Raw genomic sequence first — 14,556 nt, 5'->3', positions numbered from 1 at the left:
ATTGGGGAATTAAGTATAGGAATACTTGAGGCTTGGAGTTTTTATTGTAAGTAAAGGCAACATTTGATAGCACTTTCAAGAATGATGTGATGGGGCAAATTCAAATCCATAATTTCACTTGCTGACACTAATTTGATCAAGAGTTTTTGAACTCAAAAAATCGCGAGTCCTTGCCAAGGATGAGGATTCAAATGTCGTTCCAGCGGATTCTCAATTCCTACCAGGCCCCGAGGACGTGTGACGACCGCAATGTGCATACCGCGGAAAATGAAACTTTTCACCATTCCATTCCGTGAATTAGGCTGTTTCACAACCTTTGAATATTGGAACATTGCCGATTTCGTAATACTAGTATTCAGATATTATTATAATTGAAAGTGTTTCGCATTTTTTTTGTATACTGGCTGTTACGTGGCACCAGTCACGTGGTGCCACTGCACGTGACTTAGCGTGTAGCCAGTGCTTTTAGCCGGGCGCACAGCCTTCAGCTCAATTCAAGCTCTTTACCACCACTGCAATATCACCTTATCGTGACACTGGCAAAGAATGTTGGCGTTTAGATACTAGTATTTGTTCCCATACTAATCTCAGTTCTTTTTAAAACGTCCTCTAGGAGGTCATTCTGAAAACACTAAGTATTTGGATACTAGCTTTTGCGCTTTCTAATTACTTTTGTAGCGTTGCTTAAGGCATACTGTGACGGCAGGAACAGAGCAATAGAACGAGGCTCAAAGATCAATGATTTCCAATGTCTTAAGAATTTAAAGCTAAGGAGGACAGGAGTGAGGTGTGGCAGTGGATAAGTAGGTATGGCCAAGACCACTGAAACGCCGAGCTTTGGAAGCGAGCTTGGTTTGAACCATAGCTTGGAACCTTAGCTGAAACCAACCCCTTTGGCTGAAACCACGTCCGTATCAACCATGTGACACCAGCCGTCACACATACTATTTTATTTATCATATAGATATCACGCTTCTCGTGAAATTTTTATTATGAATTCTTTCTTAGTAGGAAAGCTATAATAAAGTAATTAATTAATTAATTACTTTCGCCTTAAGAGAGAAATAATTATTAGGCTATAATACCTATAAATAGAAAGTGATTACTCAAGAAAAGTAAGCCTTAAGATTTAAGATCACCGGAGATTACTCTGGAACTTCCGTAATTGCGATGGTTGTTGAGTTTTTGCATTTTGCGAAACACTTCTAAACTATGCGGATACTAACTTTGAATATCGAGTGTTGAATGCTAGTATTTGGTTGTTGGCAATCACCAGCAATCAAAAAGACGTGCGTTCGTGCGAAACGGGCCATTACAGGGAACTGTGACCTATGGAAGTGACTTCAAATCATGACCGGTTTGCTTAGCGTCGATCCTTCCCCCGCACTGATAAATGCTAGACTTTAGACAACCAACTCAGGATATATTACATCTTAGATTCGAAGATTGCAGCTAGTTTCTTTTCATGATGTATTAATCGATTTGTACCACTAAGAACTCAAGGTCCCTGTTTCCTACAATTATAGAATAATCCCTGACAACGAAAGTAAGAGCGGGTAAGAATAGCAAGATTATGCCCGCAACGCGCTTACTGTAAGCGAGATGCCTCTCTTCATGCAAATGCCTTTCCACATGCGAAATGATTTTTCTTATTCGGTTTCCTGCGAAGAAATGCTGGTTACTTGTCAGCGGTTCCTGTCTTCATGCCGTCGTACTCGCTTCTTCCAAGAGTCGAAACGGATCACTCCTGCTCGGACTTTACGCCTCGCTGAAGATGTGCCCACTCGATGATACTTCGGACGTCCGTCTTGGCCAATGCGGCGCTCTTGATGGCGGCTATTGGTCTAGCCAATATCTGCGCGTCCCAACGGTCCTCCAACGCGATTTCTTTCTCCATGTAGTCATTCCGGTGTTGGTCGTCCCACTGAAGATTCACAGTCAGCAATGGACCCGTGTATTGTCTTGAGCGACTCTGGAGAGTATTTCTGTAAGCAAAGTGCATGCACTTACGGGTGGTATCTTCTTCCAGTCTTTGCCAGCTTCAAGTGAAAAATCCTCTCTCAGATCATTGATCCACGCCTCCTGCGAGTCCTGCCCAGTAAGCAATGCTTTCCATTCCTTCCAAGCAGCACTACCCTTCCTATACTTATGCAAGGGGTTCTTGTATGACAAAGAGTTGACGGCCAGCTTTCGAAGTTGAGATTCCTTGGGCGTGGTGGAATACATCTGCTTGATACCGTTGATAAATGGCCATGGATTTTTCGTGGGATTAGTATCTGACGACTTGCAATATGCTCTGCAGTCGTCCATACAGAAGTTTTGGAAGGCTGGAGCTTTGAAGACACGCCCCCACTCCCAGAGGTCGTCTACCGACGCAGCGCCTTCCAGGGCGTCATTCTCCACCTTCAAGAACTCTCCAAAGTATACCCACGACACGAAGTCAGCGAAGAGGGATGGCTTCATGGAGATCAATATTTGTTTATCGACGCCGCGGCCTTTGTCCTTGAAGAGGTCGAGGAAGTAGGCTGAATGCAAAGCCAGCAGGTCTCTGTGGACGATGAATGTCTGCTTATCTTCGTTCCCGGCCAAAACTTCTACTGTCTCGCTGTATAGAATGACCCTACAATGCATCAGACCCGTACCTTTGAGCCACAAGGACTAGACTTACTGCGCCGTAATGGCTCGATGTTTTGCTCCGCAGTCTTCGCGTTCGTTGACCAATGCCTGCTTCTCACACTCGTCTTTCGTTTCGTGGGCTTTGAAGCATTCGCAAACATGCCCATTGGCCTTTCTCTTCTGGCTTGGCATTTTAAATGGATTGGAATTGAGAACGCGGGGAGGCAACCTAGCGATGAGGTGAAGAGATCTGCGGAAACAAGCAAGTCGAAATAATCAAGGTGCAGAATCAAGGTCGAGATATTACCAGTGGAAAGTTGATTGCAATGTCCGAAAGTTGCTCAATATGAAATTGCGTGAAAGTTCATGAAGTATGTGGATACGGAGTTGCGTGAACTGCCTGAAAATGTGGAGGTAATAACGGGAGGCTGGGGAAAATCGAAATGTTGAAACGGATTGAGACATTTATCCTTGCAAGTCAACGCGTGATCACGGAACCTCCCTTCCTATACATCAGGTCTGAGAATCAATCATAGTGCAAATGAAAAGGTCCCGATTTTCTACTCATAACTTCATGAGCGACTCGGTGCAGTTCTGCGCTCCACGCCGGGGACGACTCTTCCTGGAATACTATCACGACCCGGAGCGGAAGACCTGAAGGCAATCAGCTCTATTGGGTGTGTATGTAAACGTCTAAAGAGAGAAAGGAAGAGAGGAGCGGGGAGCTCGAGCTAAGTACAGGGTGCCACGCTAGGGCCAGGTCATGTGACGCTGACGTCACAACAAATACTTCCTTCCACAGAACACCAATCTACCACACTCAAATTCTCAAGATTCCAAGATTGAATTGCGCGAATTATAAACCCATTCGCAAAGGAGAATAGATTTCTCCTTGACTTTAATAGACGCAACTTCATACTTAGATGAGGCTCGCTTGGGATCGCTCCTTCCCCCTGAATCCGCGTGGGTACTTTCCACAATAACGAAGCATCACGACTTCCTCAAGAACCCTAGAATTCGCACTCTCATTTTCCACCCATTTCCCCACAATCTTCTGTCTCTTCTCTTCCTTTATCCTTCACCATATTTCACCAGCTTCACCCCCGCCCTCCGCCGGAAATCATCAAGAGCCATCGCCCCCTCAAACTCCACACACTCAGTCACGCTCCCTTCCCATGCTTTCCCTTATCATCGATAGGCAAAGAGCCTTCCTCAGAGCGACAAGGTTTGTTCAAGTAATAAGCTCGCGTTGTGGAGACTTCTGCTAGTCCCTGCACTGGAACTGCGAGGGCAATAGTCGGTCTGCGGGACTGACTATGAGGCGATGGTTTCTACTAGATCAGAGGACGGCGGGCTTTTGTTGCTTCTCTCAATTTTATATTTGCTGTCACTCGACTTCATGTCCAACAAAACAAGCCAGTTTCCGCACGACCTTGGACAGAGCAGCCAGCTTTGCCAACGACTTCTCCCTTGTGAGAGCTCCTCCTTGCTCACGATTGCATCCACTTGGAGATGCATACTGACTTGAAATAGACATCCCTCCGTGCAGTGCTTTCTCTCAACTTGCGTTATGACGCGATCTCCTTTCCGTCAACGCAAGCCTGGCAAGGCAACGCCCGTGCGATTGATCAAGCGAACAGGGACTCCAATTCGTTCAATGGGCAGGGATGTAAGCGTAAATCTCTTATATGGCGATGACGTGCTTCAACCAACTAACGCCTCTTGAAGTCTCCCGTCTTCCATCTTGACCAGCAAAATGACATACCTGGGAACTCGAATACAGCACACTTGCCTGCATCGCTTCGTGTTCGGCCTCGAGATTTGCATTATGCTCCCCCGATCTAGGGCCAAGGAGTGAAGTCTCGCTCAAACCGTTGGTGGTCTCCATCAACCTTCGAGAGCACCAGATACATTGAGAACGAACACGAAGAGATCTCAAGCAAGCATCCCTCCGCTTGCACGATCAAACTGGAAACGGCGACGCAAAACTTGAAAAAAGATAGAGCGCGGCTCAAAACCAAAGCGCCAACATTCCATGAGTCGAAGCCGAAGAAAAGACTCTCCCGATTTCTCTCTCTCTTGAGCAGCATCTTCCTGCTCCAGCACAACTTCGCAGCCAGCTCAATTGGCGTTCTCCTTCATTCCGCCTGGGCCATTAGGTCCCTCCCATCAGGACACGCTCCCTCAGACAAGGCGAGATTTCCTCGTTGACTGCACGACTTTCAGGCTTTCTCCGCATCCCGAAAAAGCAATCACCAACCCCCCCCTCAAAAAGCAAGAACAGGCAGCATCGCCGAGCCAGCGGTCCCAAAATCCCAAGAATCCGGAATCGGGAACCCGAGGGCCTGGAACCGGTGACGCTTCCTAAAAGGGATTGTCGCAGACTCTCAAACGCCCCACAAAGCCACCGGTGGAGCGGAAAAGCAGAGAAGATAGGAAAGCGTGGAAGCCATGTGCGCATGCATGAGCTGGAATCCTTAGCGCAATCACACTCGTGGCCGCACGCCCTGTGCATGAGCTGGGCGACGGGGCTGCGGCCTTCTGGGGATTATTCACAGCTCATGATGTCGGTCAAGACAGCAGAGGAGCAGAATGCTTGACTCGGGGGCTGTGAATTGGGAAACGTAGGCTGTTATCACGCTGCACTATGTTGTGTCAACCAACATCCAACGTCAGGATTTGCGGAAAGCACTTCCGTCTCGAGGAGGAGGCACTTGGATCCTTCGGTACGAAAGTACGACAACACCAACCACCAACAACGATCACCCTTCGAAGCTAATGCAAACCCCTCCCACTATTAATAGCGATCAAGCCCCGCTTAGACCCGAGGAAGGATCCGCATCCCCACCGCTTCACGCCGCGCAAACCGCTGCAGACTAGTCGGTCTCACTCGAGTCAGCCCCGCCGCCTCGTTTCGAGTTGCAACCCGTGCTCGATCGAAACAACGTTAACGCGAAATCAAGAGAGACCAAAAGAAAGGATTGAAGGTCCAAATCATGCGAACGTATTGTCACTGTCGGCGAAGTGATGAATTCGGGTATCTACAAATGCCTCCATCCCCTCCTCCTCTGTCATCAGATACTCGCAAGAAAAGACATCGCAACCCGCCATCTGATCTACCAACCCAAGGCAACCCACCAAACCTGCCCACCGACTCCAGCAATGAGTCTTTTTTTTCATCAAACCTGTGTCATGCATTATCCATTTCCATGAAAGAGTAAAAAGCCAGTGCAGTTAATGCAGTAGTAAAGTCTGCCTTGCAAGAAAGAATGCTCCCGAACCACAACTGCACCACCCAATGCCATGCAATGCAAGTTTTGTTTGTAGTCGAAGTCGAAGCCGATGCTCTCATTTCGCTTCGAAAAGAAGGGCGAGGAAAAAGAAAAAAAAGTGAAAAGGAAAGAAACCCGGTTTTCGCGGTGAGGGTTTCCAAAGTCATAGCTTCGATTCGAGGTCCTCGAACTCGCTGATGTGCTTCACGGGCTGAGGGCCAGCGCTGACCTGGAGCATGGACTTGAATTCCCGGACGTCGGTGATGATGTAGGGTGTGGTGCCGTTGCCTTCCGTATTAACGCTCACTGCTTCTCCGTCTTCCTCGTCCTTGTGGTCCTTGTTGAGACCTAGAATTTTCGTGCCCTTGCCGACGACTTCCTCGACAGCAGATGTGTCTGAGCTAGGTGACTGGGCAGCCATGTGAATCGCCAGCTTTGATCGCACTGGAGATGAGGGGTGAATGAATTGCTGATAGAACTCGATCATGTCGGCCTTGGTAAGCATCTTGACATGAGCAGCGTCGTGGTGAACTGTGATACACAATCAGCTACAATGCAAGGAACACGTAAAATCAAACTTACTGAGCTCAAAGTCGAGATACTCGCTGTCGATGTACGACCACAGACGGCCGGACTCTTGATCCAGATTCTTCAACTTCTCCAAGCGCTTCGTGATCAAACTTCTCTTGTGGCCTTCAAATTCCGCATCAGACATCTGTTCCAAAGTCTCCGCCCAGGTTGAAAGGAAGCTGTCGATTCTTGACTCCAAGTATTGGGGGGTCTTCTCGCTCTGAATAATGAATCGGAACCCAATGGTCGTAGAGGTAGGTCGAGCCCCAGTGAACACGACATATCCAAGCTGCTCCTTGGTCCTAAGTTGATCGAAGGCGGGTTCATGGGTCATTTGATCGAGGAGGAGAGTCTTCGCACGCAATGGCCGGATCGACTTGTCGCCAATGTACAGTAAGTATTCAATGCAGTGGTTGACATTTGCTGGATCCTTAAGTGTCTTCCGGAACAGAAAGTTGCTCCCCGGTAGGAATATCAATTGTCGGGCGATAGGCCATTGTGTTTGAGGAAGTGGTCTCGGCTTCAACAGATTCTCGATGAGGTCGCTCAATTTCAGAGCATCCTCCTTGTACAGGTTTCCATGTACGAAGGTCTCGATGTGCATCTGTCGAAGAAGATGGGGATAGAATTGCTGAATGTCAGCTGCGGTCAGGTGATGCAGCTCGGCAAGAATCTGCTCGTTGGTGTAACCCTTTTCAGCGTTCAGCCACCTGGTGAAGTCCCCAACTTGATTGTACGGTTGTTGGAAATCCCAGTTTTTGAGGCCTCGTAAGACTCTTTCTTTGATGATCTCGAACCGATCCTCCTTGATCTCCATATCCCTCATGGTGACCAAAACCTTCTCTAACAGCACCGATAACTTATCGTTATAGCCCGAAACCGCGATCTCAATGCCCATGGAGTGGGCAGATACCGAGTAATCCAGCCCCGCGAGCTCGGCGTCATATGAGTACTCCTCCAACGCATCCCGTACCATATCGGTGTACAGTCTTGCCTTCAAACTATTCTCTGCTGTCGCATTTGGCAGAGTATTCCGGCAGTTAACAAAAAGATTGGCCTTGGGTACCCAAAATTGATCGTCCTTCTTGAACCAGGTCCGAACAAGATCATCATTTCGAATGAGCTTCGGAGAGAGTGCCGGTTCCTTGATTTCCTTTTTCTCAACCTCGAGCTTCGTGGGAATGAACTGATTTTCATGCGGTAAGTGCAATTCCATCAACCGATTCTTGACTGTGCTCTTTGCAGCTTGTCTGATTTCGGCAAGGAAGTCTGCTGGGATTTTCTCATAAGTATATTCGGTTCCGTACCATTTCTCCTTTTGCTTCCAGGTGCCCGGGAATTTTTGGGATACTACGGTCATCCTGAAGTTATCTGGTCTCAGGCATTGGAGGCCCTCCTCGATCTTGACGGGATCAAATTTCCGAAGTCTAGATGCACAGGTCAGTCATGCAAGCCGCCACTAGATTCGCGCTGCAGAGACAAACTCACGTGCTGTGTCCGCTGAGGAGCCATTCCCGAGGTAGAGGCGTCTGCATCACCGCGCTGATCTTACTCGTGAACCGGCTGGCTGGGGTCTTTTGCTTGAACTTAAAATCCACATCGGCCAGGCCCTTCTGTTCCTGGAAAATCCATTCCTGAGGCGGAGTCTCCTTGAGCAGTGAAATGTATTGAAAGAAGACCTTTACGATTTCCTTGTAATTCTTTAGGCCATCTTCTGTTAACCGAATTTGGCAGTTGAATATTCCTGGCGTGCCTGGACACACGGGATATGCACCTGTGCGGGGGTTTTAGCTACCGTAAAATCGGAGACAGAGATCCCGAGGACAAAATAATGGATTTACAGCTGCATGATCGCTAGATATAGGGGGTTTCCCACTCGAGTCATAACATCGTCATTTTCTCCCCGACTTGGCCGCCAAGACGGTGAAAATTGGCTCACGAAGGAAAAAATTTCAACGTACCTGCACTTAGTCCATTGGCCCAACCTTTTGACTTGATATACGACATTATACTTCCAGGCCCTTCGTGGCCAATCAGATGGCTAATGTACCGACTCGGTTGCGATTCGAATAAGAGCTCTTCATCAATAAAGGGAAACGAGAGGTCCAATTGTCGAGAATCCATTACCGGCTTCGCAAAGCACTGAGTCAAGAGGTCGTCCGGTCCAAACGGCACTTCATCTTCCCATCGATTTTGTTGCAGGCTCTTGTTCCGGACTCCGGCGAAAAGATCTGCAGCCCAACCCTCCAAGACATCTAATGGTTCCCTCCCCAAGATAACGAGTTTCATGCGGTTGGCTGAATAATGCTTCTCATGAAAATCCATAAACTTTTGTCGGACATCAATTCCCCGTGCCTCTGGCTGCGTCTTCAAGATCTCTAAATTTCCCGTAGAAAAGTGACAATATGGATGCTTTGGGTTCGACAGGGACTTTTCCAGCTGATGTAATCGCCATTGATCGCTTTGCAAATTCTTCTTGTTTTCGGAATCGACTGCTCGTAGCTCCCTGTCCAATGTTGAAGAAAGGAAAAGAGGATCAATGAAGAATTGCGCGAATCGGTCCAGGGCTCCATATAATGGAGAGGCCTCGTCCGGGGAAGCATCCTCGGCTTTCTTTGCCGCAACGTCGAAGTAGTAGTTTGTAGATGTGGCGCCCGTATACGCATTAGAGGCTCCAGAATGCGAGGAGAGATATTGGGAGTAGGCGTTTTCCACTGGGTACTGTTTGTTTTGTTAGCCGCAGTTCAAAACTTTTTGCATGCGAGGCTGGAAAAATCGCTTGCTGGATGAGGCTCCCCTGCGCCCCACCACAAAATCCCAGAAAAGCAAAAATATATGTACCTTCTTTGTACCCATGAATAGCAGATGCTCGACGGCATGGGCCTTTAGAACATTGAGAAGTTAGCATTTTTCTGTTTCAATAAATCCACAGAAATGGAAGCTCTCTGGGGCGTGTTTACCATGCCACTCATATCCTCTTCGTCGCTGAAGTTGCCCACATTGACATCCATGGCCGCGCTGGCCTTGTCCGTTTCCGCATCGTGGACCAGGAGCACTTCCAGCTGGTTCGGCGGTAGCCTCACCACGCGGTACTTTCTGTCATCAAGGGATGGGGTCTCCAGGCGGTCCGTGAGTCTCTCGACAGGCCGATGTCGATGTTCTCGCAGGGGGCTATCGAGAGCCGCCGGCGTCTGAGGTTGAGATAAGGTTGACATGGCGGCAGAGTTTAAGGGTGGCGAGCAGAGGCCGCGATACGAACAGGAAGAGCGAAAGAAGCGCGGACGAAGGCTATTTGAGGCAGTCGACGACAATGCGCAGGACGAGAAAGCTCTTTGAAAGCTATTGACCCCGGTCAGCTCGTGGAAGGCTCGCGCTTGGGAGAAATGGCGGGTAAGTACAGGTCGAGGTCGGGATGGGGTGGGTTTGGATGTGGATGGCCAAAAGGTCTGTGCGGATGCAGACGAAGTGAATGAGGTGCAGTATCTCTTGCAGGTGCAGGATGGGAACGTGGAATACTCGTTCAAGCTCTGGGCCAGCGGTGAATGGCCACGCTGGACGTGCAATGATGAGGCTGGCTTGCGAGCCCGAGCTGGCAAAAGTGTGCGTTGGCCACCAGCGGCTAGCGACCTGAGGACGTTGGCTGCGGCACGACAGGGCACATGGAGTGGGAAGCAGGTGACCCCAGAAACGGGCATCGAAGCCCGGAAGGCCTGAAGAAGCAAGAGCCGCGGATGCCGTGCGTCTGCGTGTGTGCGTGCGTGCTTGCTCGCCCGATTTCTGAGAGCAGCAAAGGCGTTGGTCCCGACAACGCGGCCGTAACAGGAAGAGCTATACAGCCCGGGGGGAGGTTCCGTTCGGCGGCGGCGGCGGCGGCGTCGTCGAGGAATGGGGCGGCGGTCGTTGGTCGTTGGTGGCACAGGTGGGACGAAGGCGTACAAGAAAAGCCCAGGTGTGACAGAAGTTCGAACAACAGCCGTTTGTCCTGGATGGGTGGGATTTTCGAGGAGGGCGGTGCGGTGCGGTGCGGTGCAGCAGGAAGGTGCTGGCTACTGTAGCTGGCTGCACTAGGCCGAGGGAAGGGAGGGGACGAACTATTGGGCCCAGCTGCACAAGCGCACAAGCGAGCCTCCACGATTTGCAGCTCCGCGCCTGGAGGGAAACACCCAGAAGTTAGCAGCCAGAAGTTAGCAGCCAAAAGTTAGCAGCCAGCAGCCAGCAGCCAGCCAGCCAGTCCACAAAGGCAGGCTTGGGTCCGGGTATGCGGTCTGGGTCTGGGTCCGGGTCCGGGTCCGGGTCCGAGTTCGGCCGTGGGTGAACTGATGGCCGAGCAGTGCAGCAATTCGTGGAGAAGCAGCAGCAGCAGCAGCAGCAGCAGACGCAGCGATCACAGCAATCTGGCGGTCAGGTCTCCAGAGCAGAGGCAGGAGACAGACGCAGGAGACGCAGGTCACGAATTTATGTCGCCGCGCCCCTGCTTGCAGATGAGGTCGAGAAGGGACCAGGGTCGCCACGGCTGGTGTCCCTCTCCATGGATGGAGGTTGCAGCAATCCATGCCCACCCCCATGCTGCATCCCCGCTCTTATCGTGCGATCCATCGCCTTACTCGATAAAATGCCCGACCTGGGACTGGGCGCCGCGCCCCTGGCCAGCCTCGACTCGCTGTCTGGCTCGCCGGAGAGAAGTTTCAAAGCGACCTCTCTCGCTCGCCCGCCACGGCAGCCAACCACCAGGTCAACGGGAGGGTGGAGTCTTGCTTGGGCCACGGCCGCCCGGAGGCAGCGCAGCGCAGCGCAGCGCATGAATCGATCAATTATTCTGGAAGCTGGAAGAAGTGATGGTCACCATATTGAGCCTCGCACTTGCCGGCTGCCGCCATTGGGCAGAATATGGGATGGCGCCGCATGCTCGAGCAGCTCAACGGGCGAGCTGCATCGTACAGCAAGCATAATGCTGTTGCTGTTCCTGCTGCTGTTGCAATTGTGATATCTGGCTCGCCTCTAACTACGTCTGGCAAGGCCAGGGCCGGAGCAAGCGAGAGAGAGAGAGAGAGAAAGAAAGAGAGCTGTCATGATGCATTGCGAGATGCAGTGTGTTGCCCTCCCACGCCCACCACGCATGAACCGTCTGCATCTCGAAGGGGCCACTCCGCACCGCGTTGCCCGGTTTGGTCTTTTCCTCTCTACCCTAGTTGCTATATCTGGGTTCAACTATTATAAGATGGCCGGTATATTAATTAACATTACTTAAGTCTCTGTCTTTCGGCCTCATCGGGCATCGAACACGTCTGGAGTGCGGTCCTGGAGACTCGCCCCGTTGCACCATGTGCATCCTGAACGTGAAAGGATTGACGGCACGGCCAGCGGGGATCCGGGAGCCTGCGTGTCAGGCCGTGGACGAAAGCGCGGATACCTTATTGTCATATTATGATTGGACTTGAAGTAGTATTTACTATGATTAGAGGCTGATTAAGGTTTTCAATGCGGCATGCTACATACATAAACCTTCTACAGCTGGGCCCGGGGAAGTTTTCCTTTCGCTGTCACTAATTTCGGCTCCACAGCATTGCCTTATTCCGGAGGGAGGCCCAAGGGGATTTATACTCTTCGATGGCATTCAGTAAGTTGCGAAGGGGTCGGCCCGAACAGCATGTAGGTTTGAGGTGCCTGAGAAGCCGAGCGCACTCGACTCGGCATGCGTCAAGAATAGCCTGATTGCATTAAAGTTTTGCCACGAAACTTGGGACGCAGCTGCATCTCGGTTTGATGGGACGGAGTCGGTTTCAGTCATGTGATTTGATTGTTCAACGTCCGTGGTTGCACAAATTCTGCAAGTTTGTCAACATGATATTCCGGCAGCCGTTTGTAAGGTGTGCGCGATGCGTTGGGATGGGGTGAGGCCAAGCAGAAGTATCTTACTTCACAAACATTCGTCACCACTTCGCATCATTCAGAACCGCAATCCCAGCCAAGATCTGCGGAACCTTAACGCATACGGAACGAGAGCGGCACTGCAAACTGCTACTAGAGTCATGACTTTGAGTGATTGACTCAGGGACACTCTGTTTCTTTTGTTTCAACTCAATTCTTAAGCGGACGATACCTGTGGTCTCTCCACGACTTGTTTTTGGTGATACATCTAAAACAACTGAATATTAATTCATTTCTGAGACGTGAACTTTGATGCGAAAGAACTAGTTACACAGGCTGTTGGCATGACCCTAGGTCCGGGGAATAAGGGATCAGAACCCCAAGTGGGTTTCTCGACCGCGCCCTCGACTCGAGGGCCTTGAGTCTCAAGGGGGTTTCGCGGACCCGGGTGAAGAGCCGCTGCAGATTTGTCTCGATTAGGAGCCCTTGTTATTGGTTTTGGCTGAGCCTACCTGACCTGGATATTGCTGAGCAAGGTTCTTGCAAGGTTGAAGCTTGATCCGGTGTGCAAATTGACATGGCAATCGGTTAGCGCTTCAAAACATATTTTCAACGTGTCCAGTGAATGCGAAGCTGCCCTCCCCTAATCGAGTGCCTTGTCAGCGGTGTATCCAGTGATGAACTAATTAGTCGCGAGGTGATCGAATATTTCATGAATAGCCGATATACAGTGACGAGAAGAGCCATGAACTCTCTTGAGAAGATCGAGTAGAAATTGCTTTTGATTCTCTTGATGCTCTCAGCATGCTGTGAAATGGCCAAGCCGAGGCAGTCATTAAATGTCCCACGTAGCGCCAATAATGCAGCTAACTCCAGCGCTATGCAACGTCAAGGAAAGAAAACCAGTCTCAAGGCAGTGCCAAGTTCTCTAGCGTATGTTTAACTTCCGGTAACAGGTTAACGATCTGATTGGGATCCCGCAGCGCAACTGTAAGATCGCCGGGGAGTCTGCCGGAAAACAACAGGCTCTGCAACGATTGTCAGCACATGCCTACACTAAAAGTGGAGGACTAGTGATGAATCTAGACCATGCCATCCATAGTTTGAGAATCTCCCTCCAATGGGTGCATGTGAAAACTCTCCAACGCTCGACCGAACCAATCTGAGGCGAAAGAAATTGCTGAGCTGATAGCAACCAGCTCAGAGGCAAGCGAATGATTTTGGAGACGGAAGAAAGAGTAACCCATACCTTCTTCACCTTGTCGAAGCCATCCTCTCTTTCTGTGTAGTCTCTGATAACCTTGCCATGGTTGAAATCCACGTAGATCCTGGTATCTCGGATCCTGATAAGTACATTATCGAGTCTCATGAATTGTCGGCACAACAACAGCATCCTGTCTGGCATTACCCGCAACTTGCAAGACAAGATTGAAATACCATTATCATCAAGCTCGCTTTCAAAGAGCACAACTTCTTCGAAGAACAGTATCGGATCTGGACGCTTGAGTAGTTCGATTGGAATAAGCTCTGGGCCAACTTCGAATGGTTTTCCTTTCGTGACATTCCCCTTGTAATCTGTTGTGTATGACCAGTCGAACGGCTTTACGACCTCCTTGATACCCTCGTGGGTCTTTTCCCTGCAACGCGTTAGCTATTATCGTCCCCTATTTAGAGTGAGGCTAATACCTGCTGCTTGACCACTCTTGTGAATATGCAACCTTCAACATATTCTTGTCTGTCTTGTCGACCCGGTCTAGCGCATCAAATGCATTGAACTCGAGCCGCCATCCGCTAGCCATGTGCTCGATCGAGACCATATTATCTCCAAAGATCATTTCAGGGACGGGAATGCCCAGCTTCTTCGACATCTCATCGATTGGTCCTGACTTCGAAATGGGAAGCTTGCGTGCACTGATCTTGAAGCCTTTCTGAACATGCGACACGGTGGATTTGTCTGCTGCGGCAGGTGTCGGGAAGTTTTCGTCAACGGGGCCATTGAAAGACATGATGCTGGGTTTGTAGGCTTGATGCGCCAAGGGGCGACGATAATCTGTGGTCTGGTGTAGCTGCCTCTAAAATTCGGAAGGCGCATTCAGCAGTGTGAAGTTGAACTTTGGCGGGGCAAGTTTGGCGGGGAAGGAACCGAAGGTCTCGCGAGGCGTTGCCCCGGCGACCATTAGCTCCAAAATCACAAACACCTTAGGATTTCGAGTTCCAACTTCCCACTTCA

At 50.1% G+C, this 14,556-nt stretch overlaps 4 protein-coding genes across 4 annotated transcripts; 1 reads left to right on the top strand and 3 right to left on the bottom strand.

The window, feature by feature from the left end:
- Window positions 1-1,415: 1,415 nt before the first annotated feature.
- K444DRAFT_666947 (uncharacterized protein) lies at window positions 1,416-3,291 on the bottom strand. The gene is made up of 3 exons (XM_024887245.1): window positions 2,669-3,291; window positions 2,011-2,620; window positions 1,416-1,924 (listed from the first exon to the last, which is right to left on the bottom strand). Exons 1-3 carry the CDS (start codon window positions 2,806-2,808, stop codon window positions 1,742-1,744), a joined length of 933 nt encoding a protein of 310 aa, XP_024731942.1. The 5' UTR covers window positions 2,809-3,291; the 3' UTR covers window positions 1,416-1,741.
- Window positions 3,292-6,051: 2,760 nt separating this feature from the next.
- On the bottom strand, window positions 6,052-9,673 carry K444DRAFT_645856 (LuxS/MPP-like metallohydrolase; the record flags this gene model as incomplete). Its single annotated transcript, XM_024885135.1, has 5 exons — window positions 6,052-6,419; window positions 6,471-7,885; window positions 7,947-8,232; window positions 8,420-9,179; window positions 9,419-9,673. 5 exons carry the CDS (start codon window positions 9,671-9,673, stop codon window positions 6,052-6,054), a joined length of 3,084 nt encoding a protein of 1,027 aa, XP_024731941.1.
- Window positions 9,674-10,645: 972 nt separating this feature from the next.
- On the top strand, window positions 10,646-11,393 carry K444DRAFT_95414 (uncharacterized protein). The gene has a single exon (XM_024888832.1). The coding sequence runs from the start codon at window positions 10,778-10,780 to the stop codon at window positions 11,258-11,260; it is 483 nt and encodes a 160-aa protein (XP_024731940.1). The 5' UTR covers window positions 10,646-10,777; the 3' UTR covers window positions 11,261-11,393.
- A 1,494-nt stretch (window positions 11,394-12,887) lies between these two features.
- Window positions 12,888-14,423, bottom strand: K444DRAFT_655183 (TIP41-domain-containing protein). The gene is made up of 3 exons (XM_024885994.1): window positions 14,013-14,423; window positions 13,576-13,963; window positions 12,888-13,354 (listed from the first exon to the last, which is right to left on the bottom strand). Exons 1-3 carry the CDS (start codon window positions 14,330-14,332, stop codon window positions 13,235-13,237), a joined length of 828 nt encoding a protein of 275 aa, XP_024731939.1. The 5' UTR covers window positions 14,333-14,423; the 3' UTR covers window positions 12,888-13,234.
- Window positions 14,424-14,556: the final 133 nt, after the last annotated feature.

This window comes from Hyaloscypha bicolor (assembly GCF_002865645.1).
Source record: "Hyaloscypha bicolor E unplaced genomic scaffold K444scaffold_126, whole genome shotgun sequence".
Lineage (NCBI taxonomy): Eukaryota > Fungi > Ascomycota > Leotiomycetes > Helotiales > Hyaloscyphaceae > Hyaloscypha > Hyaloscypha bicolor.
This window is presented reverse-complemented; position numbering and strand designations above follow the sequence as displayed.